Source organism: Aricia agestis, chromosome 19 (assembly GCF_905147365.1).
Source record: "Aricia agestis chromosome 19, ilAriAges1.1, whole genome shotgun sequence".
NCBI lineage: Eukaryota > Metazoa > Arthropoda > Insecta > Lepidoptera > Lycaenidae > Aricia > Aricia agestis.
Window position 1 is genome coordinate 3,720,374 of NC_056424.1, and position 26,684 is coordinate 3,747,057.

General features: G+C 36.5%; 2 protein-coding genes and 1 long non-coding RNA gene across 7 annotated transcripts in view; 1 reads left to right on the forward strand and 2 right to left on the reverse strand.

The window, feature by feature from the left end:
* Window positions 1–26,684, forward strand: part of LOC121736486 (alpha-1,6-mannosyl-glycoprotein 2-beta-N-acetylglucosaminyltransferase) — a 41,756-nt gene that overhangs the window by 2,257 nt on the left and 12,815 nt on the right. For 2 of the 5 annotated variants that reach the window (XM_042127706.1, XM_042127709.1), the window contains exons 2-5: window positions 18,150–18,350; window positions 18,761–18,826; window positions 19,853–19,951; window positions 20,221–20,360. In XM_042127706.1, the coding sequence (XP_041983640.1) occupies window positions 18,236–18,350; window positions 18,761–18,826; window positions 19,853–19,951; window positions 20,221–20,360 (420 nt within the window). In that variant the 5' untranslated portion in view covers window positions 18,150–18,235. The remainder of the gene's footprint in view (window positions 1–18,149; window positions 18,351–18,760; window positions 18,827–19,852; window positions 19,952–20,220; window positions 20,361–26,684) is intronic. The other 3 variants (XM_042127707.1, XM_042127710.1, XM_042127708.1) reach the window with 2 other exon arrangements.
* On the reverse strand, window positions 13,597–19,715 carry LOC121736489. Its single transcript, XR_006037026.1, has 3 exons — window positions 19,552–19,715; window positions 17,222–17,224; window positions 13,597–13,611 (listed from the first exon to the last, which is right to left on the reverse strand). It is a non-coding gene; the product is annotated as an uncharacterized LOC121736489 (long non-coding RNA).
* On the reverse strand, window positions 22,593–26,597 carry LOC121736487. Its single transcript, XM_042127711.1, has 7 exons — window positions 26,482–26,597; window positions 25,937–26,087; window positions 25,622–25,723; window positions 24,835–24,986; window positions 24,271–24,342; window positions 23,938–24,034; window positions 22,593–22,833 (listed from the first exon to the last, which is right to left on the reverse strand). Exons 1-7 carry the CDS (start codon window positions 26,568–26,570, stop codon window positions 22,630–22,632), a joined length of 867 nt encoding a protein of 288 aa, XP_041983645.1. The 5' UTR covers window positions 26,571–26,597; the 3' UTR covers window positions 22,593–22,629.

Below are 26,684 nucleotides of genomic sequence, written 5' to 3' on the forward strand. Positions count from 1 at the left end.
TTGAAATTCACGTTTTGTATAAATCTTTCTAGTCTCTAACTTTCTTCTACATACTAAACGGTGTTTTTATCGAGTTTTTACGCTTAACTTACAGCTTGTATGAACACTGAGTACAAAACATTAAACATACGCGGGTACATAGTTACATACCAAGTACTTATTCAATATTAGTTATTTTTTACGTAGCACATTTTATATTAATTACTTATTCACTTATTACAAAACCACATTGATTTACGAAACAAGAATCCAACTTTCACGAATCTCAGACAAAGACTATTCAATGTTTATGAAACCACGAAATATTTCAAGTGGTTGGCGCGGGTCACTCGAGCCGAGGTACACTACTCTTATCGCGTAGTACAAATTCTTTTTGTAAACAGTAAAACTAAAGCTATAATTTAAATGAAGTTAAATCTATTTCATGTCCCTTGGTTTGCACTTTTGTTTACATTCTTTATATTTTGTTTACATACGTAAGTGTAGAAGGCCAAGCGAGTTTTTTTTATGCGACGAGTAACTCAATGGATACGAGGTTCATATCTTGGTACTTTCAACTTTTTGGATATTTTTTCGATGCATTAATAATTTTGTCTATTTGAATTTGTTCAAGTATGTACTACAAATGATTATTACTATAAAAGTTCTAATAATATAGAGTTTATCGGGACAAAATAACTAAAATTCCTAAGACAAAAATGTATCTATAGTCGAGTCCACTATCTGAGCCGCAGCCTCGCCGACAGCCGCAGCCGAGACATCGTCGACGAGCTAATAGAGCTTACAGAATACGAATTCTACAGCCGTGGTAACAGCGAACGATGTCACGGCTGCGACATCCGTGATAACAGCGGAGAGCACAGCCTTAACGTGTTCCTTAGAGAATAGCCTAGCAGGATTGTGGTCGTGTAATTCTACCCAGGCGCGTCGCTTCCCGTGTTTCTCGCTGTTAGTAATGTAGCTCTATAATTTATATATTACTAGGCGTTTCGTGCGGTTTCTTTCTTGGTTTCTCGTTTGTAAATAATTCAATGAGATCCTGGTTGTGAAAACTGAAAAATGTACGGTTCTCGAGAGATATTTCAGCGCAACGCGGGTTATAATATGACATAATATCGTAGTTTGGCCATATATTCCATCCATAATACTCCATACTTATATTATAAATGCGAAAGTTTCTGTTTTGTATGTTTGTTATCTCTTCACGTAACCGCTGAACTGGGAAAGGACATATACAGTACAGTGTACTTCTAATTTCAAACTAATTTTGGCGCAACGGCCTGCGGGCTTCGTCTAAATAAGTTAGTGCATCATCGTCTCTTCTAAACAAGTTAGTGTCGCAGTCTATGTTCGAACTCTGCCGCCATCCTAGGCAGGCCCGGATCCCGGGGGTCGAGAGGGTGCACTTGCCCCGGGCGGCAAAGATTTGATTATTTATTTATTACAATTGACATACAATCGATCGCAGCTAACATTGAATAATGAATTGACATGAAATATATGTCTCTAACGGCCATTCCCAATATTTGATCTATCTCTGGTTTTGCCCTACTAGAGATAGGAATAGCTCACAATTGACATAAAATATATCATATAATTCTCTAATGTCTAATGTGAGCTATTCCTATCTCTAGTAGGGCAAAACCAGAGATAGATCAAATATTGAGAATGGCCGTAAATAAGTTAGTGCTGTCGACCTCTAACGGCCGTTCCCAATATTTGATCAATCTCTGGTTTTGCCCTACTAGAGATAGGAATAACTCACATTAGACATAAAATTTTATGTCAATTGTGAGCTATTCCTATCTCTAGTAAGGCAAAACCAGAGATAGATCAAATATTGGGAACGGCCGTAAGCAAATTCCTACGCGTGTTTACTGACGGCTTAAATGCAATTTTGCAATAAGTAGACATTAAGTATGTATTTACCGCGCGTGGAACCTGTTTCTTCGATGTAGGTCGATAACCACATAATGAAATGCCAGATGTGCTTAACACAATACAGTATACAGTAGGCCAACTCGGTCGTGTTGAGTGAATGCGATATGCGTTTCTAAAAAACTTTGAATTACTTATTCTCTGGGGGTGTCTGGCAAAACAATTATGTAAATTTTGAGTCGCGTACTACCAGGTGATCTTGTGCGTCCTATGAAAATTTCATGAAAATCGCTAGTTCAGTTCGGAAACCATTCGTTACCTTGTTCCCGTCCAGAAACCGAACGCCTTTGTAGTATACTCCGGGCGGTTAAGAGCGGTCTGTCAAATTTTGCTGTGTTTTTTAACAAGTATTAAGTATTACGATTTACGATCCTGGAAGACGATTGACTCAAATGAAATTGAAATTTATTTAATCATTGTATATTTATCTGATATTTGGCTAACCGAAAACACGATTCACTTATTTTGACTCGATTTGGGCTATTCAAGAAATATTTGTTACACTTATTGAGTTACTATCATTAAATAACTTGCTTCACTACAATCACACACTTTATGAAATAATAGCTAAAGGAAATATTAGTACCTATTGTATTTAGTTTTTAAGCAATCATCAAAAACAGTTTTGGAACTTACGACCTTTACTTTCGTGCTATAATGCGCGAACCGTTATTACGCGATATTGTTCACTATTAGCTGCAACGTAAAGCACATTACCCGAGAGCATGATTCATGGAATCATTGTACACGATTGGAGGATAGCGGTGTGTGTACGCGGGGCTAGCGTTTTGACAGTAGGCTCTTAAAACGAACGGGTCAAAACCGCGCGGTTCCCGCGGCTGTGTCTGGACCATAAAGCCTAGCGGAATAGAGAAACAAAGGCCTGAGCAAGCGAGATGTCACTATCAGTAATGCTGCATGGTAAAAAGAGACGTGTGGTACATGACAGCAGAAATTTTTTTTTCATCTATCGAACTGAACGTCAAGTCCAGTCGTTTTTTTGCGATTTTTGAAGGGTCATATTTTTTATTATCAGTAAATTTAGAAAAAATCGAACGTAGGGGCATAGATTTTACAGATCCTAAATTGTATAAAAAAATCATTTGTTTAGAGTCTAGACGCATTGTCCAGGGAGTAAATTGGAGAATACGTTTGTATGGAAAAAGAGTCTAAGGGGGATATTAGATTATCATATATATTGGATCCGAGATCATTGAGTCAATGATATTGGTTAATGTAATATAGATATATGATTAATTTCTTCCTTGGTCATAGATTTTTGACATTTGCTGAGAGATTGGATCCAATACGGTCATAGAAATAGGTGTTGCCAGTTATTTAATATAAAAAAGAGTTCATAATTTCTTGTTCGTTAATATGTTTCAAATAATGTAATGTAATTATTTTTCTAATACTTGGATAATCTTGCTGAAATAACAAAAAACAAGCCATACTTATTAAAAATGACGATGTCTTTTGACAAATCGAATTCTCTGAGATCCTGGTAACCCTGACGTCAATACCTGTCAGCGTTAGCGCTCTCCATTGGCTATTGAAAAAAAGGATCAATGAAATATGATAATGTAATATGCAGATATGATCAAATGATCATATATATTGGATCCTATATATGATCATAGAAATGATTATATATAAATAATAATGTAATACCCCCCTAAGACTGGGTTGCACCAGAGGCGTGGGTAAAGTTAAAGTTAAATATGGCGTTCAAACACCCCATATCTCATACGACATCTGTCAATTTTTCCGGTTATAGTTAAGGTTAAAGTTAGTTGGTGCAATCCAGTCTTAGCGTTTACTCTTAAGTGCGGACATATTTAACTGATAAATTACAGTCAGAAAACCTCAGAAAATGTGTCTGAATGCTCTCGGTTTAATATGAAAACTAGCTGCGAGTAGCTTGGCTATTGTCATCACAATCATCATTATCGTAATCTGTCATTACATTATGGCTATTTGTGGCAATCGCTGTAGTAATGATACTGGTAATATAATGTGTTATACTACAGTCGCAGTAATGACACTACTACAATATTACTGCTGGTACAATTTCCTGGATTGTTAATAGGGTCATGCTAGGTGCATGCATTAGTGTTTTTTTTTTCAAAATTCGACTAAACCTCAACTACTTCTGTACTCAATCTTCATTCGTTTGAAATCGCCAGTCGGTACCAGCCAAGGACCCCTATCATTAACTTTGTCAAAACCTGAGCTAATCCGTGCAGGTATGTAAACAGTTGTAAAGTGAGTGGTTCTGTTTCGGTATCATTTGCACTTTTACTTCTCAATGGTTTTAACCTGTAATATTTGTCTCTGAACTGGATTAAGAAATGTCAAACACGAACGTCAAATTTGACTAACGGAATTGTTTTTTTTTTAGGAATTGAAATGGCTTAGCCATAACGACTAACGGAAAAATTGTAAATCAAGATGAAAATATAGTTTAAAAAAAGATTGATATTTTTTATTATAAAATATACTATTTTCTAATATATAACGTGGTCAATGTAGGAATAGTTACTTTTGCACCGATTTATTGTATTTAAAGGTAATTATTATAAATGTGTAAATGGTTTTATTTATATTTTTTGGTATTTTATAAGCCCTTTATGAAAACACTGAGAAAATAACACTCCTTCATGTTTATATTATCACAAGCATGGCGATCTAGAGGAGAAAGAATTCTCTGACATTGGCAACTAACTGAGTCGGCAATTAAAAAAGAGAAGAAGAAGGAGACAAAAAAAAAAGATAATTAGATATTGTTATTAAGTTTATAGAGATTATGTTTTAAGCAAGAAATTGATAAGTTTATTATATCCTATACCTATTTGATACCTACACTAAATAATCTACCATGAAAAAGTCTTAGAAATGCATCAAACTTGTGGATTACAATTACATGCATTACAACAGAGTTGATGTCATGAGTTGAACATAGTTTGTTGAACTTGAACTCATTCTTGAACACCTACGTTTTTTTGAGCTTTCAAATAGGTATTATTGTAACATAAACAGGCAATTTATAAGTTTAATAATCCCCTTTTCGTGCCTTGTAAGGCATTTTACATTATTAGTACTGTGTACGCTGAACCAAATATTTTTCAGGATAAAGAATGATTGCTAACACTGAGATACTATAAGTACTACATTTTATAATAAAGAATTGCAAGTGTAATGATGACGAAGTCCTAGGAAGATAATATATATTCACTCAAAAGCTTTAATTAAAAGAAATTTAATAAATACTCGTTTTTAAATGTTTTTTCATTTATTTTCTCACTTAAATATACCTACCTTAGATACATATTCATACACAGCTTTCATCAATAGGTACTACATTTGTCTTTAACCTTATTATCAACCTAGTATCAGATAGGCAAGTGTTAAATCTCTTTTATATTATACTTATAAAAATATTTATACAGCGGAAATCTTAAACAAGGTCTTGTCACTTAAAATCAAAGAAGATGAATCAAATATCCCTTGTGTAAATATTAATTTATTATTATTAAAGGAGTTCAAATACCAACTTTTGATGAAAGATAAAAACAATATTATAATTTCAGACTTTTATTTGGCAAACCAATAACAATTAGAAACTGCATTGCAAGTTGCAACTATGGGAAATTGCCTGGGATATCTCAGACAGAGAGCGGTCAAGGGTTTTGTGTTCTTTGTGTTGTATTATGTTGTAGAATGCCACACACACACTGACTGCTCCAACGCAAATGCTTCAACGCGTGACCACTCTGTCTGATAGGTCCCTAAAACGACCACATCTTTTTAAAATGTATAATACATGAGGACTTACTAAAGTCCTTATTACATTAAAATTTAAAATGTATTTTAAATTTTAATGTAATAATATAAAACTAATATTATTATTATTGAGGTACAAAAGAATTTTTGGTAATAATAATATAAGTTCCAATGAAAATATTATGTTTTATGAACAATAAGTATGTTTGTTTTGCAATTTTTGTTATGTCTTTTTGGAAAAAGTACTATAAGTAATGTAGGATTATATTTTTGAGTTTTAGTGACTATTCCCATTATATATTATATCATATTGTAGTCAAGAGAAGTTATAAATGAAAAAGTGCATATGAGAATTTAGCTAATTTGGATTTTATATTATCAATGATTTAACTTTTCTAGTAGTTTAGGTGTATGTGTGTGTGTCAATATTTATTCGTGAATATACATGAATCTAAAGTTTCAAAGGTTGTGTTCTCAAAATTCTTGTTATTGAGAAAGTAATACCTTTGAATTTACCTCTTTGGTGCAGCGTTTATCATGGAAATAGTTTGTGAAATAACACAAAGACCTACTGCAATCAAAAGATTGTACGAAATGCTCCTAAGATAGGTTCCTAAGAAGTACATAGTAAGTCCTCATGTATTTTAAGTTTTAATTTAATATAAAACTAATACTTATTATTATTATTGAGGTAAGTACAAAAGTATTTTTGGTAATACATAATAATATATGTTCCTATGATAATATTATGTTTTATGAACAATAAGTTCCATATGTTTGTTATGCAATTCTTATTAAGTAAGTCTTTTTTGGAAAAGTACTATAATGTAGGTTTTTGTTTTTGAGTAAAATTTAGTGATTTACACTATTCCCATCATATAATACCATATTGTAGTCAAGAGAAGAAGTTATACTTAAATGAAAAAGTGCTCATATGAGAATTTAGCTAATTGGGATTCTATGATATTATCAATTATTTAACTTTTCTAGAAGTTTAGGTGTGTCAATGTTTATCCGGAGCATGTTATACATACATCTAAAGTTTAAAAGGTCGTGTTCTGAAAATTCTTGTTAAAAGTAAGTAATATTGAATTTACCTCTTTGGTGCAGTGTTTATCATGCATATACCAATAATACTTCAGATTTACAAGGAAATAGTTTGTGAAATAACACAAAAACCTACAATGCAACTATAAGATTGTACCTGTAGGTTTTTGGTGAAAATTCATACTTGTTTTACAGTAAGTAATTATACACAACACTTGTGTTCCTTAAACCTTGTAAGTATGTGTTTCTTGTGTACTAAATCAATGCAGTCTTAGCTCATCGCACAAATGCAAACCTTATTGTTGACTAGACATATAGGTATACTACACCTCACTTATGTTATTATTCTGAAACCTCACTAACACTAAATGGATTACTAAGGTCTCTACGTTTCTTATGTATCACTTCGTGATTAACTTGAGAATACCTACTTAATCGTTTTCCAAAAATTTGGACACTTCGAATGTTTAGTTTTTTGGTTTTAATAACGAATTATTTTCACTAAAATATATGCTATAGACTAAAATATAACTTATTAAGTAACTAACCAACTAAATAGCAATATAATTTAAGACTAAAAAGTATGTAATATTAATAAATAAAATTACTAAAATGTAAACTATTCAGTAAAAGCTACTCGTTGGCACAGACGTAAAAAAAGTACGGACGTAACCTTCTCTAATCACGAGTGAAGCCTAGTTATGGCCGCCCGTGTAGGACGTGTGCGTGATATGAGGGTTGCCATGTAAATCATAAACTTCCCTACTTTTAAATTTTGTAAACTCAGACAAGTTAAATGTATTTTTTATACTTAAACATATTTTTATGTTTTTTTCGCTTCAGAAATGTAAGCGGTTGTTAAAGATGTCATAATGAAAATATTATTTTTATGACACTATAGATAGAAAAAAAACACATATTACGTACAGAGAAGTATATTATTTACATAACATTATTAGTAATAATGATTATGTACAAACATTTACAATAATAAAATTATTACTAGCTATTTGACCGAGCCTTGCTCGGTATTCGATAAAACACGAATAAAATGACATTTTCTAAAAATAATTCCTAGCTAGACAGATTTATCGCCCCCGAAACCTATATAAGAAACCTGTATACGAAAAGATATAAGATACTTAAGTCCCGTAACCCGTTTCATCAAACAATTAAGTAATGTTAAATAAATAATGGCTTGTTAAATCAGTTAACGGCCTGTTAGAGCTATCGAGAGTTCTACCATGCGCTAACGTCAAATCAAATCCCCTAACATGGTGTTAAATTTATTCCTGGTCTAGAGGTCCATTCAATATTTTCATTCCTACTAGGTCTCAATGACGCTCGGGTGACTACACCAATAGCACCTTCCCTCCCCTACTACTGAAGGAAATCTAAGACAACAATTTTATCTATGGACGCTTCACACCACGTCAGTCTGACCCCGTGCTAAGTACCTGAAGGACTTGTGTTACGGGTACCAGACAACGGAAATATATTTAATACTGTTATACTATACATATATTTAAGATTTTTATTATATGATACACATATTTAATACACACCCATGACCCAGGAACTTTGAAAACTTTTTGTTCCGTCGGCAGGATTCGAACCCGCGACCCCCGGCTTGAGCCACCGACAGCCCACACACTGAGCCACAGAGGTCGTCAAACAACAGTTATATCCACTTTTGTAAATTAAGAAATTAATAGGGGTGTAGACTATTTTTAGGAAATATATTTATTTTACAGATGTACCATCAAGGAAGTTGATTCCTATGCAACTGACAGACCAACGTTATTTGGTCGAATACTTATGTCAATTCAATGTTAATTGTGATCTGTCGGCTGGGTTTGACGTAACGCAACCAAACTACTTATGTCCCCGATTTGCATAGGAATCAACTTCTCTGATAGTACATAAGTATTTTGTTACACCTAAAAATATGTATAAAAAATAAATACACTCTTATTTCAATAAAAAAAATCACTTATTAAATATAAAAAAATATTATAAAGTTATTATGTAAAATATGTCCATTTTCGGTAATTCTATAATACAAACTCTCAAAAAAACAATAATTTGTATTAGATTTCGTTTACTGTCTACACCCCTATTATTGTATTCCTGCCTAATTACTGGTCAATAGTATGCTAAATACTTACATGACACTAATAAAAGACAATAAAATCAATTATTTGATTATTTGAAAATAATTTAAAATTTTCCCCGGTTTGGGGAAAATTTCCCCACTTTGTTATGGACATTACTGACCTGTTGAAGTTGAATTAATATTTACATTATTTTATCAAAATACTTTAAAAATATGTTATCTTACCTATGAAATATTATTCCTTGATGTTTTTTGTGTAAGGTTGTATTGTTCTTGCACCATTTTACAACACAAGATGGCATATTTATTTTTATTTATGAATGACAAAGATGTGTCACCGCGATGCAGTCTAATTGCGTAATGGCGGTACGATCGGCTTATTACAGTGCGAGTGTTTGTGCAAGATGTGTACATATGATCGCCTGGGCTTATTAAGGGTGCTTCACTCATTTCTTAATGGCGATCCGTCCGTATTTTTTTTACGTCCGTGCTCGTTGGTTGGTGTTTATTGAATTGCTGTATTTGACGTAAAAGCAAGCGAGCTTATGTCAGAAGTGTTGTCATGATTCGAAATTATTACTCAGTTAACAATGGAGAAGTGAGTTTTGTGTCACGTGACCACTGACTGGCTGGAAAATAGAGGTCATGGTACCAAAATGCGAGCCAGTCAGTATTCTGGCTGGCTTTAAGAGCTCATGATAGAGGGGCAGAACTGAAATAAGTACTTGACATAGAACTTAGCCAGGACTTCAAAAGAATAAAGATTGAGTACAGAATAAGTTGAGGTTTAGTCTATTTTGAAAAAGGCGCTAATGAATAATAAGGATTATTTCATACTGTTTAGATTATTTTAAGAATATTGTTTTTACTGTGGAAGTCGTGTTAATTTTTTTTGTTAAGAAATAATAATTTTACTCATTTTAGATATCTACAAGACCCATAAAGTTAATATACCTGGCGGAATAGAGAAACAAAGGCCTGAGCAAGAGAGATGCCACTATCAATAACACTGCGTGGGAAAAAGAGACGTGTAATACATGACAGCAGCACTCTTTTTTTGACGTCCAGTCGGCACGTGCCGCACGTTGACAATTTAATCTCATAGAAATCTGTTCAATCATTCTTGTGTAGTTATTATTATTATTATTATTATACGTAAACATATTTTTACACACAGATGAAACCAATTTCGGTTTCGTTTGACAGCTCGAGATTGTTACTCTATTCCGCTAGACGTATATTAACTTTATGACAAGACCACAAGGCTTTATGCGTAAATAACGACTAAAAAGATAACTATTCACATTATATTACTGTAAGCGAAATTGTGGTAAGTAATTATGTTTGCATGCCGTTATCTTTAAGTAAGTTTTCCTAAGAAAATAAAATACATTCATTAAGATTATATACAACACAAGAATTTTGAAAATCGGTCCACAAACAGCGAAAGAGTCCTAGACTGTACCAGAACATTCATTTCTTGAATGTACCCTATTCGTGTAAACAAGTGTGGAATATTTCTGGAAGTCTAACGAAATATTTATATCGAGTAGAGGGTTTTAAATGCGGTTTTAAATTCCCCGTGTGGTTCCACAAGTTGACGCTAGATGGCACTACGCGTCCGTATCCGTAACAATAGTATGGAGAATCTGTCAGATAAGTTGTGAATAGCCTATCCGGCACTTATCAGGAAGTGGTGAAGCAGGCCCTAAGTCGGCATAAAATATAGTTTTCTGAACTTATTAAGTAATAATGGGTGTGTCAATGAATAAGATACACTAGTTACCAAGCCCAAGATGACACTCAAGTAGCACTTTCGCAGTATTGAGCACGAGGCCGCATATATTAGTGTTTTGTTATGTGAAGGCGCTAAAACCGAACACCATTTACAGCGATAAACATGCTGTAATGAAAGTATAAATTAAGAAATAGAAGTTTCTGCAGTGTTTACACGTTAGAGGCAGCACCAGCATAGAAGTAGTTGACGTTTTTTTCATAAAATCAGGGGGCAAACGAGCAAACGGGACACATGATAGAAAGCTACTGCCGTCGCCCATGGACATTCGAAACATAAGAAAAGCAACTATGCGTTGCTGCCTGCTGGCAATATAAGACGCTATCTTCTCGAAGGTTTGCAAATCGTATTGGTCCTAAAATACTCGGTCCTAACGTTTGAGGATTTTTTCAATTTTAATTATTTAATATTGTTAATTATTGTTTATCTACTGTCTGTGCTAATAGCGGCCTTGGCTCCGACCTTATTATATCATAGACTGTAAACAGAAAAACTTTTTTTTACTGGCTATGCTTGTACTGCCTCTAGCGTGAAAATATTGCAGTTTTTTATGTAATAACTAATAAGGGGGCAAACGAGCAAGCGGGTCACCTGATGGAAAGCAACTTCCGTCGCCCATGGACACTCGCAGCATCAGAAGAGCTGCAGGTGGGTTGCCGGCCTTTTAAGAGGTAATAGGGGAGGGTAGAGAAGGGAATAGAGGAGGGTAGGAAAGGAAATAGGGGCGGGCAGGGTAGGAAAGGGAAAAGGGTAGGGGATTGGGCCTTCGGTAAACTCACTCACTCGGCGGAACACAGTGCAAGCGCTGTTTTTTTTCTGTGAGCCCGTGGTATTTCTTCGGTCGAGCCGGCCCATTCGTGCCGAAGCATGGCTCTCCCACGTTAGTTAATAAATATCCTATTTCTTGGAAACTCAAGTCAGTATCAACAAACCTTTACACTGATAACGGCCCTTCGTCCTCAGAACTCCGGACCTTGATAAAGCAGCTTGTCTTGCCCTATAATAATGGTGGCCATACACCATCCTTCCTATCGTCCAAGTGTTTGCAGCCCTTTCAAATGAACTATACCGTCTGTAATTTGTACTTTGTTCTGCATCAGTTGGCACTTGGCGTTTGGCGGGCGTTTTCATTATCTTTATTGTTTAGGCAAGGACAAATCAGACGCAATGTCAATTACTATAATAACTCCCATTGAAATTGTAAATATCTCGGTACAGTTTTGAAGGAAAACAATACTGTTCGCCGATAAAATTACAGCTATACCGCTTAATATTACAGTTAGGTATACTTATATTAGCAATGTTCTAAAATCTAAATAAAGAAGAATTTATGTTCTAAATATAGCAAGCTATGTTATAAATATGGAGTATTACGCAAAGGTTGAAGCAGAGGGCGCTAGTAGCACAAACAGTAAATAATCCGACCAGAAGCGTAGTTTGCCTTGGCAGTCCCCGGTGCCCCGGATAAAAATTTGTTTGGGTGCCCAATTTAGGAGGGGGAAAGTTTTTATTAGTTTTGCTGAAAAACGTTGGTGGCTCCGTATAGTTGATACGGCAAATACGGCGCTAGCTACGCCCCTGAATCCATCCAAAATCCGACATGTTGCACACGTTATAATAATAATTATACAGGGTGCAATTAAACCTACCTGCCAAATTTTTTTTGGGGCTTAGGTATCATTAGGTGAGTCCATTAAACCAAAAAAAATTGGGTGTTAATTTTTTTACAATAACATATTTTATCCCAAAAAAAATCGATGCACAATGGTCACTTCATAAGTTCATAATAATTACGATATTGCGACCGCTACTCCACCGCGCGGGATATCCAATCGGAAGACCGGTTGGTAAAGCGGGGGTGACGCGCGGGGTGGGAGGCGGGAGGCCCGCCGGTCGCTAGCGACCGTTCAGTGCCACGCGCGTAGTTGTATAGCTAACACGTAATTATTTTGTTTGTCACGGCCCCCCCGGCCCACGCGCTTTAATTAGTGTCTGTTACAAATTACAATGTACCCTAACCACGATCGAGTGTTATGAAATGTGGAGGTGCTACATTTTGAGTGGCGAAAGTTTACGCGGAACCCAGAGACTGTACGAGCAAGAAAGCCTTCCTCGTCTTCGTAACAGCTGATTGATGATTCTCGAATGCAGCAGCTGTACTCTGAATCAGAATCGCGAAACAATCAAAGACTCGGATTATGGACAGTTCGCTCTTCGCAACACCTGCACACGCCTAGCCAGCCTCGAAGACATGCCTCTGACGAGGTTAAAAGTGACAAAGTTGTGCTTAACAAACTTTTAAAGTCTTAAAGACAATGTGCAAAACGCGCTAGACTCTGCTTAGAGCAAAACGGATTGCAGTTTGAACTATGTTAAGTGTAGACAAGATTGAAGTAAATAAGATTTAGAGGTGGGTTATTTTGATTTTTAATTAGTTGTACTGTGTACATAAGTTAATTGAATTCTTTAAATACGCCTAAATGCAAAGGTTGTGGTTTAGATTAATTATAAATTTCTAAAGTGCTTATTTTTCGTAATTAAAAAGTTGTAATTTTCCATTCTTTTGATGTGTATCAATTAATTTTATGCTAAACATACCTGTCTACGTCCTTTACATTTGACGGTCCTAAGTCCGTCAAAGTATGAAGAGAAAATTCGCAACTTATGATAATAACAAGAATGCAGTGACGGATTAATCAAATTAAGCAATTGCCTAGGGCATCACGTCTGAGGGGGCACCAGAAGAGTTAAGGTTCAAAGACCGATTTTGATATGGATCGAGTCGGTCGAGATACGGATAGGGGGGCCCACAGGCATGGATTGATGTATTTGTAATATACTTAAATATTTTAAAAAGTTTACACTTAGCTGTCTATGTAGTCACCTACCATCTATTACTACTGTTACTTTATAGTTTTACAATAAGGGTTGTCTGGAAGAAATCGCTTGTAGCGATAAGGCCGCCTTTTGTACTTTTTACTCTTATAGTTATTAAGTATTGTATGTCATGTTTGTTTTGGTGCAATAAAGTATTTTCATTCATTCATTCATTCATTGCTTAGGGCATCAAGTAGTCTTAATCCGTTACTGCAAGAATGTCAATGGAAGGGCGCGGCGTGGCGAGGCCAGGTCGCGCATGTGTCCATATTTTGTGGTGTTTGGTAGGCTAACTTTCGGAGGCTATTTCTCAAAATTTTAGTACTGAGTGATTATAAAAGAAGAAATACGTGTATTTTTATTTTTAACAAGGATCAATATATCCAAATTTGGCAGGAAGGTTAAATTGCACCCTGTCACAGAATATATATTAGTAGTACCAACAGAAGTCCAACTCGTGAAACCCGTTTAAAAAAATAACAACTCTTGCTGCGATACTATAAAGTTCAAATTCCGACCGCGCAGTGCTAGGTGCCTACAATTATATTTGCCTACATGTGCGCTCTCTTTCTATCGCGTAAGAGGTACCCTTTCTGACGAAATCAAAATTGTCACCTTTTAGAAAATAAAATAATCTTCTTTTAATTACTATAGCTACTAATAGCAAACTTTTTTATAGTAATAATCGAGTTTTAGTAACCCAACGTATATTTTATAATAGTTTTATTCGATTGTAGTAGGAGCTGGTCAGGATTTTTTTACAACTTAAACATAGTACCTTCTGTTTATTTATGTGTTGTATGCGGTTTGTTTGTAACAAATTGGTTTATTTGCTATGTTTGTGTATTTTTTTATCTTTTTTTGTATTTTAAAGTCTTAATTACTTTATTGAAATATTTCTTTGACTTTTTTCAATTGTTCATATTTATCAGATTAATAATGATTCTGTCACAGCGGTTAAATCAGTACGTAGTAGTAGATATATGCGACGAAAAAATCATGCGCGCGCGTCACCGCTCGCTTGTGAGTCCCTTGTGATCTGCCCTTTTAAAGGGGTACTTACAGTTCGATACCGAGTGGGACAGGCCTGACCCTGTATTAAATATTGATAGCAACGTTGTCAAACGTCAAACAAAACTTTTGGTTTACTTTCTATGCTGGTAGCACTCTAGCGTAAATAAAAAAACGGCCAAGTGCGTGTCGGGCCACGCGCAATATAGGGTTAGGTTAGTAGCGTTACCGTAGTACCGTTAGTTTCTATATTTTATTTTTCTATGGTCAATGAATGTACATTTATAACGTGTTTTAAATCTTAATATTTCACAAATGGATCCCTAAATCGGAAAATGATCTATGAATGCTCGTAATATTTTTAAAAAACCTACTCAACGACACCCCACAATGTGGGGTGGACGCGAAAAAAAAATCTTCCCCGCTTGATGTGTAGGGGAGACCGTACCATATATTTTTTTAAGATTTCATGTACCATTTTGTCGGCATCATTAATATGTGATAATGTGCATTTTTGCCGAATTAGTTTTGTAGGTCCTATAGTCAGACAGACGGACAGACAGACAGACAGACGGACGGGCAGACCGAAACTATAAGGGTTCCTTTATGACTACGGAACCCTAAAAAGTATCGTATGTCCCTACCCAGAACTCAAAGTATCTTCATAACTAACAGCAAAATCGGTTCAGCGGTTTGGGGTATGAAGAGATAACAGACTGACAGGCACACTTTCGCATTTATAATAATAAGTATTACAGCTCGACAAGGCTTTAAATGAACGTGGCGAGAAAAGAAACTAACGCTGCCATCATACAAAAACGTCATTTTTGACAGTTCTCCTTTACCAGCAGCGCCCCGTCCACATTCATTTAAAGCCTTGGAAGTTGGAACACTATAGTATGGATTCGTAAGGCGAAGGAGTTGACGAATGTGTCCTAAAGGTACAGTTACACATGCTTATTTCAAGCACGAAAGCATTCTTCAAGCGAGAAGTTGCTGCTCACGACCACGTGTCCAAGCATTGCTCAAAATAAGCATGCTTATTTTGAGCATACCCAAAAATCGACAGGTGTGCGATTTTCGAGCACCTGCGGCGCCCTTGCCACCCTTAAGCACGTGTGTTCAAACAGAATGCTTATTTTAAGCCTGATAATAAACTTGCTATTTTGAGCAACTATCGTTCTCATAGTATATTTTTATCGACGTAACTTCATATCGATTTCATGACACACGAGATAAGATAAACGCCAAATATTGTGAAAATACAGATAAGGATTATCAAGGATATACTTTAGCAGTTACCTAATAACTTTATCTACGTTACAGGTAATTCCAGGGGGTTTACCAGCAATTATCTTGGAAAGGAATAAATTAGGAAAATGTCTTATATTATTATTATCACAAGATAACATGAAAAGTACATATTATTTAAATCAGCGACCATGTGGTCGCTGATTTAAATCTACTTGCTACACACGGCCTATTACCTGCTCACACATTACCTACTAGACTAGATGCAGGCTTGGATCACGTTGTTTTGAAAACACGTCTACCAGCCTCTACTCAAATCGCACATTCAGCTTTAACAGATCATGATACAGTCATCATGTTTCTATCGAAACATGACTAAAAGCTATGTAAAGAAACACTCTGTTCGCATTAATCGTGAACAAATAGATGAAGACTTTAGAAAGATAGATTTTAGTGGGGTATACGGTATACCTCACCCAAGACCCTAATGAGGCCGCAGAAACATCGGTGAACCAGATTAGACACGTAATAAATAATAACACTAAAGCAACGAAACCCGCCAATCGTAAAAAAATAATAAAGGCTTGGATAACTCTGGGTTTGCTAAGGTGTATGCGTCATCGATTTTCGTTACACAAAAAAAAATTAAACGAGAAAAAATCCACCACCAATCCACAACCAAATAATGAAGCTCTAAAAATTTATTTTACTAGGTACAGAAACTATTTCAACAAATTATAAAGAGACATTAGAATGCAATTTGAAAATAATGAAAAAAAGCCGGTAAAAATCCTAAATTAATCTGGTCGGCTATCAATGAAATAGCAGAAAGGAATAAAAAAATTAACACGTCATCTCACTTACTAACCACATTGGACTTAGCACAAGAGTCTATTAACCATGTAAATAACTATTTTGTCAAAATAGAGGAAAATCTTGCTAAATGTATTCAGAGCCATCAACAACAGGTAGTAAATACTGACAATCCTAGGACGGCAAAATCGATGGTTATACTGCCAACAGACGAAATAGAGATAAGAAGTATATTAAAAATCACTTCATAGTGATTGTGCTGTAGGATGGGATGGTATATCCAGTGCCCTACTTAAAAAACATGAGAGTGCAATGGTTCCAATACTTACGTTTGTAATCTCGCCATCTCCACGGGCAAGTTTCCACGTGCATTTAAAAAAGCCTTAGTCCATCCAGTTCATAAGAGTGGTCACAGAAACTGTGTTGATAACTATTAACTATCGACCAATTGCCGTGGTCACAGCATGCTCCAAAATATTAGAACGCGTGAGGAATAAACGACTAGTTTACTATCTAGAAAGCAATAAGATGTTTGCATAAATACAATTTGGATTTCGTTCGTCATCTAATGATGCCGTACATGAGCTCACTGACTGTTAGTTACAAAAATGGTCAGAGGGGATAAAGCTACTTAGGGATATTTTTGGGTCTGGCAAAAGCCTTCGACACACTTTCTGTCAAAATACTTGTTCATAGATGGAATGCCTAGGAATCAGAGGTCTACCGTTGAATCTTTTTAGAGACTATCTATGTAATCGCACACAAAACGTTAAAATATATGACTTCACTAATGAGGATCAAGTACTTACCTACGGAAATCTTCAAGGATCAGTTCTCGGTCCTACTCTATTCTTGATAGACAATTTGAAAGGTTTTCTAAAGTCTTAAGTCTAAACTATATAATGCATTAAAAGCCGTCATTCAATTGTTATTTAATTGGACTCCAAGTCGGACAGCCTGAGGTCACAAGAGCCTTTCAGCGTGTTCTTGTCTGAGAAAAATATTATGACTGTATTATGGAAATGGTAGCTGCCATATGGAGACTGCCGCGCTACCATAAATTTCATACAAGTCTCGCACATTTTACATTTTTTGTCGATGTGCATTGTTTTTGGTAAAGAAATGTGCCGTATTGAGTTTAGAAACATACATACACTTTAGTCAGCAAATACTTTGAGTTATTGTTTACGTAAACACAATTTTGCGATGCGTGTCTCACGCAAAGCCACCGAATTTTAGGTCACTTCATATTATCGAAAAAATCTGTAAGCATCGAAGGGTAGGCAGAATTATGTGGTTCATCAATCAACCTATACAATTTAAAGACGTTTCATATTATTCAAAACTGTTTAATAGTTACTATTAGCTCTGATACTTTAAAATTATATTATTAGGCATTAAAAGTACAATTGAAGTGTACTCACTGAGCTGACAAAGAATAAACAAGCTATCCATAATGATTTATTTAAGCTGTTATATATAATATTCTACTAACATTTTTATTTCGTTGAATTCCAGATAGCACGATGAACGAAGCAACGCCATCTACCGTCGCGCGAACGTAACTGGTGACGATGTGTTCCCTCGCTCCACCCGTATGAGCCATGCCCCGAATCAGATATGCATCCATTCTACGGATATTCGTTATACTGGGCTTGCTTTGTGTGTGGCTACAGATAATGTTGTCAGCGACCACTGGCATATTGGACAAAGATGGTGGTGAGTTTTTTTTTTTATTTAAAAAATAACACTGGCCGTTTTCATCCAAAATGCAACATGAAATCAGTAACGGCGTTAGAGGGAGGCGACGCTAGGCGACCGCCCAAGGCACCGGATAAAAAGGGGTGCTGATGGCAGAGAAAAAGCGCTGCAAGCACCCTGGACGCCGATGGAATCTCGCCCAGGGCGTTGATAGTACTAAAACCGGCACTGAATGAAGTGATGAAGAAAGAATAGAACATTATAGCTAAACTTGGACAGCGATAGTATTATTTATTATATTTTCCTTAACAACTAATTAAATGATCACTATTAAGTTTCTTCCATTATCCTCAATAATAAATAAATAAAACATTTATTCCTTATTTATACTCTATCATAATAACAATGTAATATTTAAAACTTTCCAGATACTAAAATCGAGGATAGTTTCTCTATTAGTAACAGCACTACTAACCCAGAACTACCGTTTGAAGGTTTTTTTATTTTAGTTTTTTTTGTTGCTTATTATGTTGTTGTTTTTTTTAATTGTACATGTATTACGTTTTTATATGTGGTGTACATTTCATTCAGCTATAAATTTTGTTAATCTCTCTAATTTTTACTGACGTGTCCTAATATCATATTTGTTTTTGTATCATATTAACTTTTTTACCTAATATGCTTTGTATATTGCTTTTATAGTTTCGTCCAACTTGTCGTTTTCTACTTAGCTTGGTCTCAGATTTTCTTCTTGTTTGTGATTGTATAATACGGGTTTAATATTTAATTTACCATCAGTGACTACCGCAACCATTATTTCAAAAGTTTGAGATGAAGTATAGATATTTTCCAACAAAGTCTTCATAAATAGATAAAATGTCTGAGTAATCTTAAAATGTCTGAGTGTATGTATGTGTTGTAGAACAAAATATGGCCCACAGCAGACATGGGCCAGCTCGCATAGTTGCCAAACTTTTGCAGCTCAAAATGTCTAAAAACCATGTACTTTAAAATTAATTTTTGGTGTTTGACACATAATATCAGCCAATACTTAAAAGTTAAAACAAATAAAAGGTTGCTTTGTGCTTAAAGCACACACTACATAGTTGAACTTTAAAGTTAAAGGATACGTTCAAAGTTTGTCTTTATCTTGCTACTAGATGGAATAGATAAAGCTATTTAATAATTTCTATTACAATATAAATGGAGGGATTTCAACAATTCTATTTGCCACCAGGTGCCGCGATGTAGCCGTCAGGTCTGTCAAATAGACATATTATCGTGACTCATGACAGCTATATCGTGAATCGTGATATATTCATATGACAGCAGTATGACACGATAGACCTGACGGCTACATTGCGACATCTAGTGGCAAATAGAATTTCAAACACCCTCATTGCAAATATTGATGGATTAACCAGAGAAACGTTCAAAGTTTGCCTCTATTCGTGCCGCTATAATGACCTAATTTGTATTGGCATATTAAAATATTGTAAAACATTGACCATTGCTTCCAGAAGAGCTGATGAATTCGAATGAGACGTCGGAGCAGGTGCTGGCGTTGGTGCCGCCGGAGCTACACAAGTACCTTACAGTCCATCCCAAAAATATCACTGGTGAGTTGACTAATTGGCCAGATAGATGGACAGAAAGTCATAATCATAATCTTTATCTGTCAAAGACTGACACTTTCGCGGGAACCGTACATTTTTTCGGGATAAAAAGTTTCCTACGTCCTTTCCCGGGATTGAAAGTATCTCCGTACCAAATTTCAGCAAAATCGGTTCAGCGGTTTGGGCATGAAGAGGTGACAGACAGTCAAGTTTTGCATTTATAATATTTGTAAGTACTTACCTATACTTTTACTGACTCCATTATATTCCAGCGAACGCCACAGAGCGGTACGCGGGGCGGAACGTGTCAGACATCCGGCGCGCGATACGGCGGTACAACGACGCGCAGACCGTCTATAACGAGGATATCTTCGGACCCGTGCAGAACGACACCATCATTATAGCTATACAGGTACTGTGGATGACACTAGATGATTAGACCATAGATACCATAATTATAGCTATACTTACAGGTACTGTGGATGACACTAGATGACTAGACCCTATACACCATCATTGCCATACAGGTACTGTGGATGACACTAGATGATTAGACCATAGACACCATCATTGCTATACAAGTACTGTGGGATGACACTAGATGACTAGCTTATAGACACCATCATTATAGCTATACAGGTACTGTGGATGACACTAGATGACAAGACCATAGACTACCTTTGGCCCGCCCGAGGCAAGTGTTAGGATGGGGCAAGATCGAATCATGGTGCCCTCTTGCTTGCTTGAATAGGGTCCAATTTCATCACTAAGGCGTTGGTCTTGGTTGGTTTGTCTAACTAGTTGATCTGGATGCTGCTGCGGGGCTGCTCAGTTTACCCTATGCTAAGACCGGCCTGCTAACAACCGTACCATTGGTGGTTTCCTCGAGACTTCTGCCACACATGCGCCGATTATCCTCTCCAGTTTTGCCGAAGTTATGTTATGGTCGTGTAAACATCAACAATAGGATATATTACTACAATGTTTTAGTTGTTTTACGCTTGTCGGCTTCAGCTTGTCGCTTGTCAGCCCCAGCACAGACAGTAAACAAATAGTTATGTTCGATGTTTGACAACGTTTCTGTCAATATTCTGATATGAATTGTGCAACATGCCAGATTTTGGTCGGATTATTTACTGTGTGTGGTAGTAGCGCCCAGGGCCCCCATAAGGGCTACTGGCGTCTGTGTGCAAAAAAAGGATTTTGGCTCCCCTTTAAGCTTAGGCCAAACCTACGCGACCAGGCGACTGCGAAGCGGAGCGTCAAGTTGTCAAATGTGTGTTTTGTATACAAATATGGTATATATTATCGATGGCGGATGGATGGCGCCCGTGTGCATTGCACACATTGCACATATGGTAGCGGGGGCCCTGGTAGCGTCCTCTGCTCCGACCTTTGCCTAATATGCCCAATTTTTTTTTTTTTTTTTTTTATATGTAATAAGGGGGCAAACGAGCAAACGGGTCACCTGATGGAAAGCAACTTCCGTCGCCCATGGACCCTCGCAGCATCAGAAGAGCTGCAAGTGCGTTGCCGGCATTTTAAGAGGGAATAGGGTAATAGGGGAGGGTAGGGAAGGGAAGGGAAGGGAATAGTTGAGAGTAGGGAAGGGAATAGGGTAGGGGTTAGGGGATTGGGCCTCCGGTAAACTCACTCACTCGGCGAAACACAGCGCAAGCGCTGTTTCACGCCGGTTTTCTGTGAGAACGTGGTATTTATCCGGTCGAGCCGGCCCATTCGTGCCGAAGCATGGCTCTCCCACGTTTCAAATTTCCGTCTCCCAAATTTCAGTGACCGGAGCTATGTATCAGATTAATCCGGCCTTGGCGGTTAAAGGGTTGAGGCGATTAAAGTTAAATAGCCATTAACTCGTTAATGTGCACGATCACGAAACTCTTAAATAAATAAAAGAACAATAAATTTTAAAACACGAATCGATAATAGTGTCAAGGGTGCTGCAAGGACATATTTTATGATTATTTTTTAAAAGTAGCAGTACTTAAAGAGTTGTATGGGGAAATTCATAACGCTGGAGGGCTTGCCCATACAAATAACAAAAAAATTTGTAAGGTGTCAAGGGACACCCGAATGGAACGAAGATATTTCTTATGTTCAAAAAACCTGTATGTACTATCAGAGAAGTTGATTCCTATGCAAATCGGGGACCTAAGTAGTTTGGTTGCGTTACGTCAAACCCAGCTGACAGAACACAATTAACATTGAATTGACATATTCGACCAAATAACGTTGGTCTGTCAATTGCATAGGAATCAACTTCCTCGATGGTACATATACACTCAAACATTAAAAAAAAAGACGCCATATATTGACGCCCAGGTATACTTACTATCAACGCCCTCCGCCCCTATGCGCAGGTACTAATAAAATACTAATAAAAAGTGTCGAGGTCAAATCAAGATATTATATCATTCTGTCTAGCCTTCAGATTTACACCGAACGCGCGATAAGGAACTTCGTTCCAAAAAACTCTTTCAGCGCTGCTACTTTCACAGTGAACTCTATACATGCGACACATACACATCCTCAAAGTATTATCACTTTGTTTGGTTACACTATGAATACGGTCGAATTAAAAATTCTATTTTTCGGTTCAAAATCCTAACATATAAAAAAAACTGCACAATACATAATATTATTATATTATAATAATATTACCCATTTTATTGAAAGAATTTCGGCTTGCTCGCCCTCCTCTTTGCCAACATAAATTGTTTCGTACTCATACCATTCAATATTTCACGGTTATCTTTCGTCTCATTCTGTTTAGGTGCTTTTATCTCTTTCTCCAACTCAAAGAGACGCTCCATCCAAATGAACTGCTTGTCACTCGGGATGTTCCTTTGAAATATAAATTTTCTGGGTACCTGAAATTATGTTGCGGATCATATATGAAACTAGTACATAAGTCGCGCACAACTTAAGGATTGCTCCTAAAAAGAATACAAGGCACAATGTTGGATTTTTATGTCTCTTTGATGGGAAAGGAGTAAGCGAGCGCAGGGACACCATTGTGTTGCCTCTTTCCCCAAAGGGCCTGGGTTATCCTCTCTACGTTGGAGTATGATGGACATGGGCCAACGGCGCTGTATTTTTTTTATAAAATAAAGGGGCAAATGAGTAAGGGTCGCCTGATGGAAAGCAACTACCGTCGCCCATGAACACTCGCAACATTAGAAAAACTGCAGGTGCGTTGCCGGCCTTTTAAGAGGAAATACGCTCTCATCCTGAAGGTTTGCAGATAGTATTGGTCCGGAAATACTGCTATACACTATCAGTAACACTGCGTGGTAAAAAGAGACGTGTTAATGTGTGTTACATGGCATCAGAAATCTTTTTTTGACGTCCAGTCGGCACCTATCGGCATGTTGACAATTTAATTTCATAGAATTCATGCATTTCAATCATGCTTCAAGTGTAAGTGTATACAGGGTGTAACAAAAATAAGTGATAATACTTTAGGGTGTGTACGTGTTCCTTGTAGACATTTCACTGTGAAAGTAGCAGCTCTGAAAGACGAAAATTTTTTTTCACTTTTGTATGGGCAAGGGCCCGAGCGTCACGAGTTTCCCCATACAAAAGTGAAAAAAATTTTTGGTCTTTCAGCGCCGCTACTTTCACATTGAACTCTCTACAAGGAACACGTACACACCCTAAAGTATTATCACTTATTTTTGTTACACCCTGTATACGTATATATTTTTCACACAGATGAAAACCAATTTCGGTTTCGTTTGACAGCTCGAGATTGTTGCTCTATTCCGATAGGTACCTATATTAACTTTATGGGTGAGACCGCACTACGCGACACAACTAGACGCGACTTTTCACGTTCCATTGAACTGTCGTTACACAGAAGTGTCGCGTTGTGTCGTTTCGCATTAGTGCGGACTCGTACTCGTATTTCTTAGTGCTCTCTTATATCTGAAGAGCTGTTTAGGTCCTACAGCGTACTAGATATGCTAACTCACCTGATACTCGTTGCAACGTTCGTCTGGGGAGCTTTGAGTTTTCCTTTTCTTTTCAACTCTAGCGAACTTGGTGCAAGGAAAATCGGGCTTTTGATACCTGTTTACAAATGTCATTTTTGGTTTCTCTAACTTTGCAATTCGAATGCAATTCTTACTCTGTTTTAATTTATATGAATGTCGCGTTTTAACCTCTCAATAAATACAAAGACAATAATTTGATCGGATTTAATTTTCTTTGTTTAACCACGAGGCTAGTAAAAAAACTTATTAATGAAATTATGTAACTAACCTAATGGTTTTGGATCATAAAACAATCGTTAGAGGAATTCTTACCAGACCATGTCCCAGTGGTCTAGAACTGTAGGCTCAGGTCCGATTTTATTCATCCATCGTAGAATGTCGCATCTAAAACGTTGTTTGATGTTATTTAACATATTGCGAAGTTATAGGGCACGTTTTATTTGATGAGGTATGTCAGCACTCAGCCGCTGTTCAACAGTTCATAATATGGTCATTATTGACAGAACCGAGACGAGGCTTTTTATATAAGACGTAAGCCATTCAATACTGAAATATATTTAGTACAGAAGAAGTCATACATTGAATTGACATACTTCCCGCCCGCGGTGTTGGGCTGCCTATTCCAATTTTGAATGGCTCTCTTAAAAATTCATACGCTTCGTCACGTTGCAATGTAAGCAGCGCGACTTCTATACTAATAAAAAAACGAACATAGAGGTATATACCATCGAAGTGAGAAATCCCTTCCTTTTTGGAAGTAGACTAAAAAGAATCGCGCGGTTGTCGCGCTGGTCCTATTAGCATATTCGCGCTGTCGCGCTGCTGCCGCACTACTGGCGACCTTTTGTGAATGCACCCTTATTGTACTAAACACACCTGTTCCAAAGAGTCCGAACACCCATAGATGGTCCTGTTTGCGACTTGAACCAGGTGCAGTGAGTGAGAGGTTTCCTGTACGGTAGACCTAAGCTTCGTGTGAACCGTATCATCTCCACGCCAAATAGTTCTCTCACTTTCGCTGTGATTATCTACAAGTATAATATTGTTACCAGCACCGAATTTATATTTTTCATGAGAGTAGGCCACTTTATTTCCACCGCTCCGTGTAAGTAATCCGTAGGGCCTCTATGGCCTCTCCAGGATGCTGCCGCCTCTAGGCCGCGGCCTATATAACGACCAGTTTATAATTCCGGGGCTGATTGTTACTGTTTATTATGGAAGGTAGATGGAGGAGAACTATCTTATATGGGGGATATTTGAAAAAGTGTCCAGCTGTACGCAGTAAATAACAGTTGAAAAATCCTCCAAGAGTGGCGCTAGCTGCAGCAAAGGGTATGGAATGAATGTAGCCGTTGGTGACAAAATATAAATTGAATTATATTAAAATATAATCTAAAATAGCTGACAAAATATAAATTGAAGTATATTAAAATATAACCTAAATAGCTGAAATAAAAGCTGCTAAATAATTTAAAATTTACCCTGTTGCTACTGTAGCGCCACCTAATTTAACGCATTTCAGCGGACACTTTTACATACAGAGATAGTTCTCCTCCATCTACACTCCATACTGTTTATGAATAAGCTGTCAAACAAAACAACAGCAACAACAAATTCAACCCAGTAACTTAGGTTCAACAATAAGATCGCTCGGAACTTTTACCTTAATATGTTCGAAGTTTGTTACATTCATCTTTGGCATTTTCGACGCGTCTTCCAAAAACAGCAAGCGTCTTCCATTCACGATGTTTTTTGTAATGCATTCCTTAAATAATAATAACTGTTTTTATTTATTTATTTAACATTTTTATGTACCTAAATAGTGTCTTGTGTGCACACAAGACACTATTTACATAAAAATTGACATAGAAAGACGACACAATTCACAAAGGAACTAAGTATACTAGAAATGCCAACATTTTGTAACTAATTTGAAGTTATAAAAAATCTTCAGAAATCAGACATAAATTTATCATACTTTGTACAATGATAGTCCACATTCTTTTTCCATCCATCGGGCTACGTCAGACTCTGACCAGTGGAAGGCGTTAGGGAAAGGCAGCTGGTTGACCACTTTACTCGCTAGCTCGTAGAGAGTCAACGGGGACTTCTGACAGGGGCTGAGCTTTCTGTAAGAGATAGAGAATTATAGGAATTGATGCATAAATATGGTGGAGCTATGTTATTTTGTCGGGTTGTTTCCAGCTTATCACAGGTAACATTGACTTGACAACATTGTGATTGTATTCTCTTTGAACTTGATATAACCCGATCAAATCTATAATGCAATAAGATCGTAATTCTTGTGTCGCGGCATGAACTCCAACTTCCAAATCCATATTAGAAACAGTTAGGATTTTTTGGAAACTGTTGAAAAAAAGATGTAAAGAACATTCTCTTTCAGTCTTATTTGTTTTTGTTTTAGCTGTTCTGTCTGTCAAATAACTGCTTATAGTTTTGATTTTGGTATATTTTCTTACAAATACAATCCTTCCGACGTTGGAAGAACGCTTGAATACTTACTTATTCCTAATGTAAGGTTCTTCAAAACAAGAACACACGAGGAACGTACAGTCTCGAGGTCTATACATAAGCTGCTGGTTGCGTCTCATTTTACTATTTTACTATAATTTTAGTTTGTAATCAAAGTAATGAAAATAAAGTGAAATATTTTTTAAATTTCGCTGGCCGTGTGACGTTGTCATATTGTGTTTTTTTCATGTAGG

Excerpts from the sequence above, each read along its gene's own strand:
- LOC121736487 (XM_042127711.1), bottom strand. The coding sequence starts at position 26,570 with ATGAGACGCAACCAGCAGCTTATGTATAGACCTCGAGACTGTACGTTC. Across the intron at positions 24,343-24,834 it reads GTTCGGACTCTTTGGAACAG|ATGCGACATTCTACGATGGA; the intron begins GTGTGTTTAGTA and ends ACAACGTTTTAG. Across the intron at positions 24,035-24,270 it reads GACCACTGGGACATGGTCTG|GTATCAAAAGCCCGATTTTC; the intron begins GTAAGAATTCCT and ends ATTTGTAAACAG.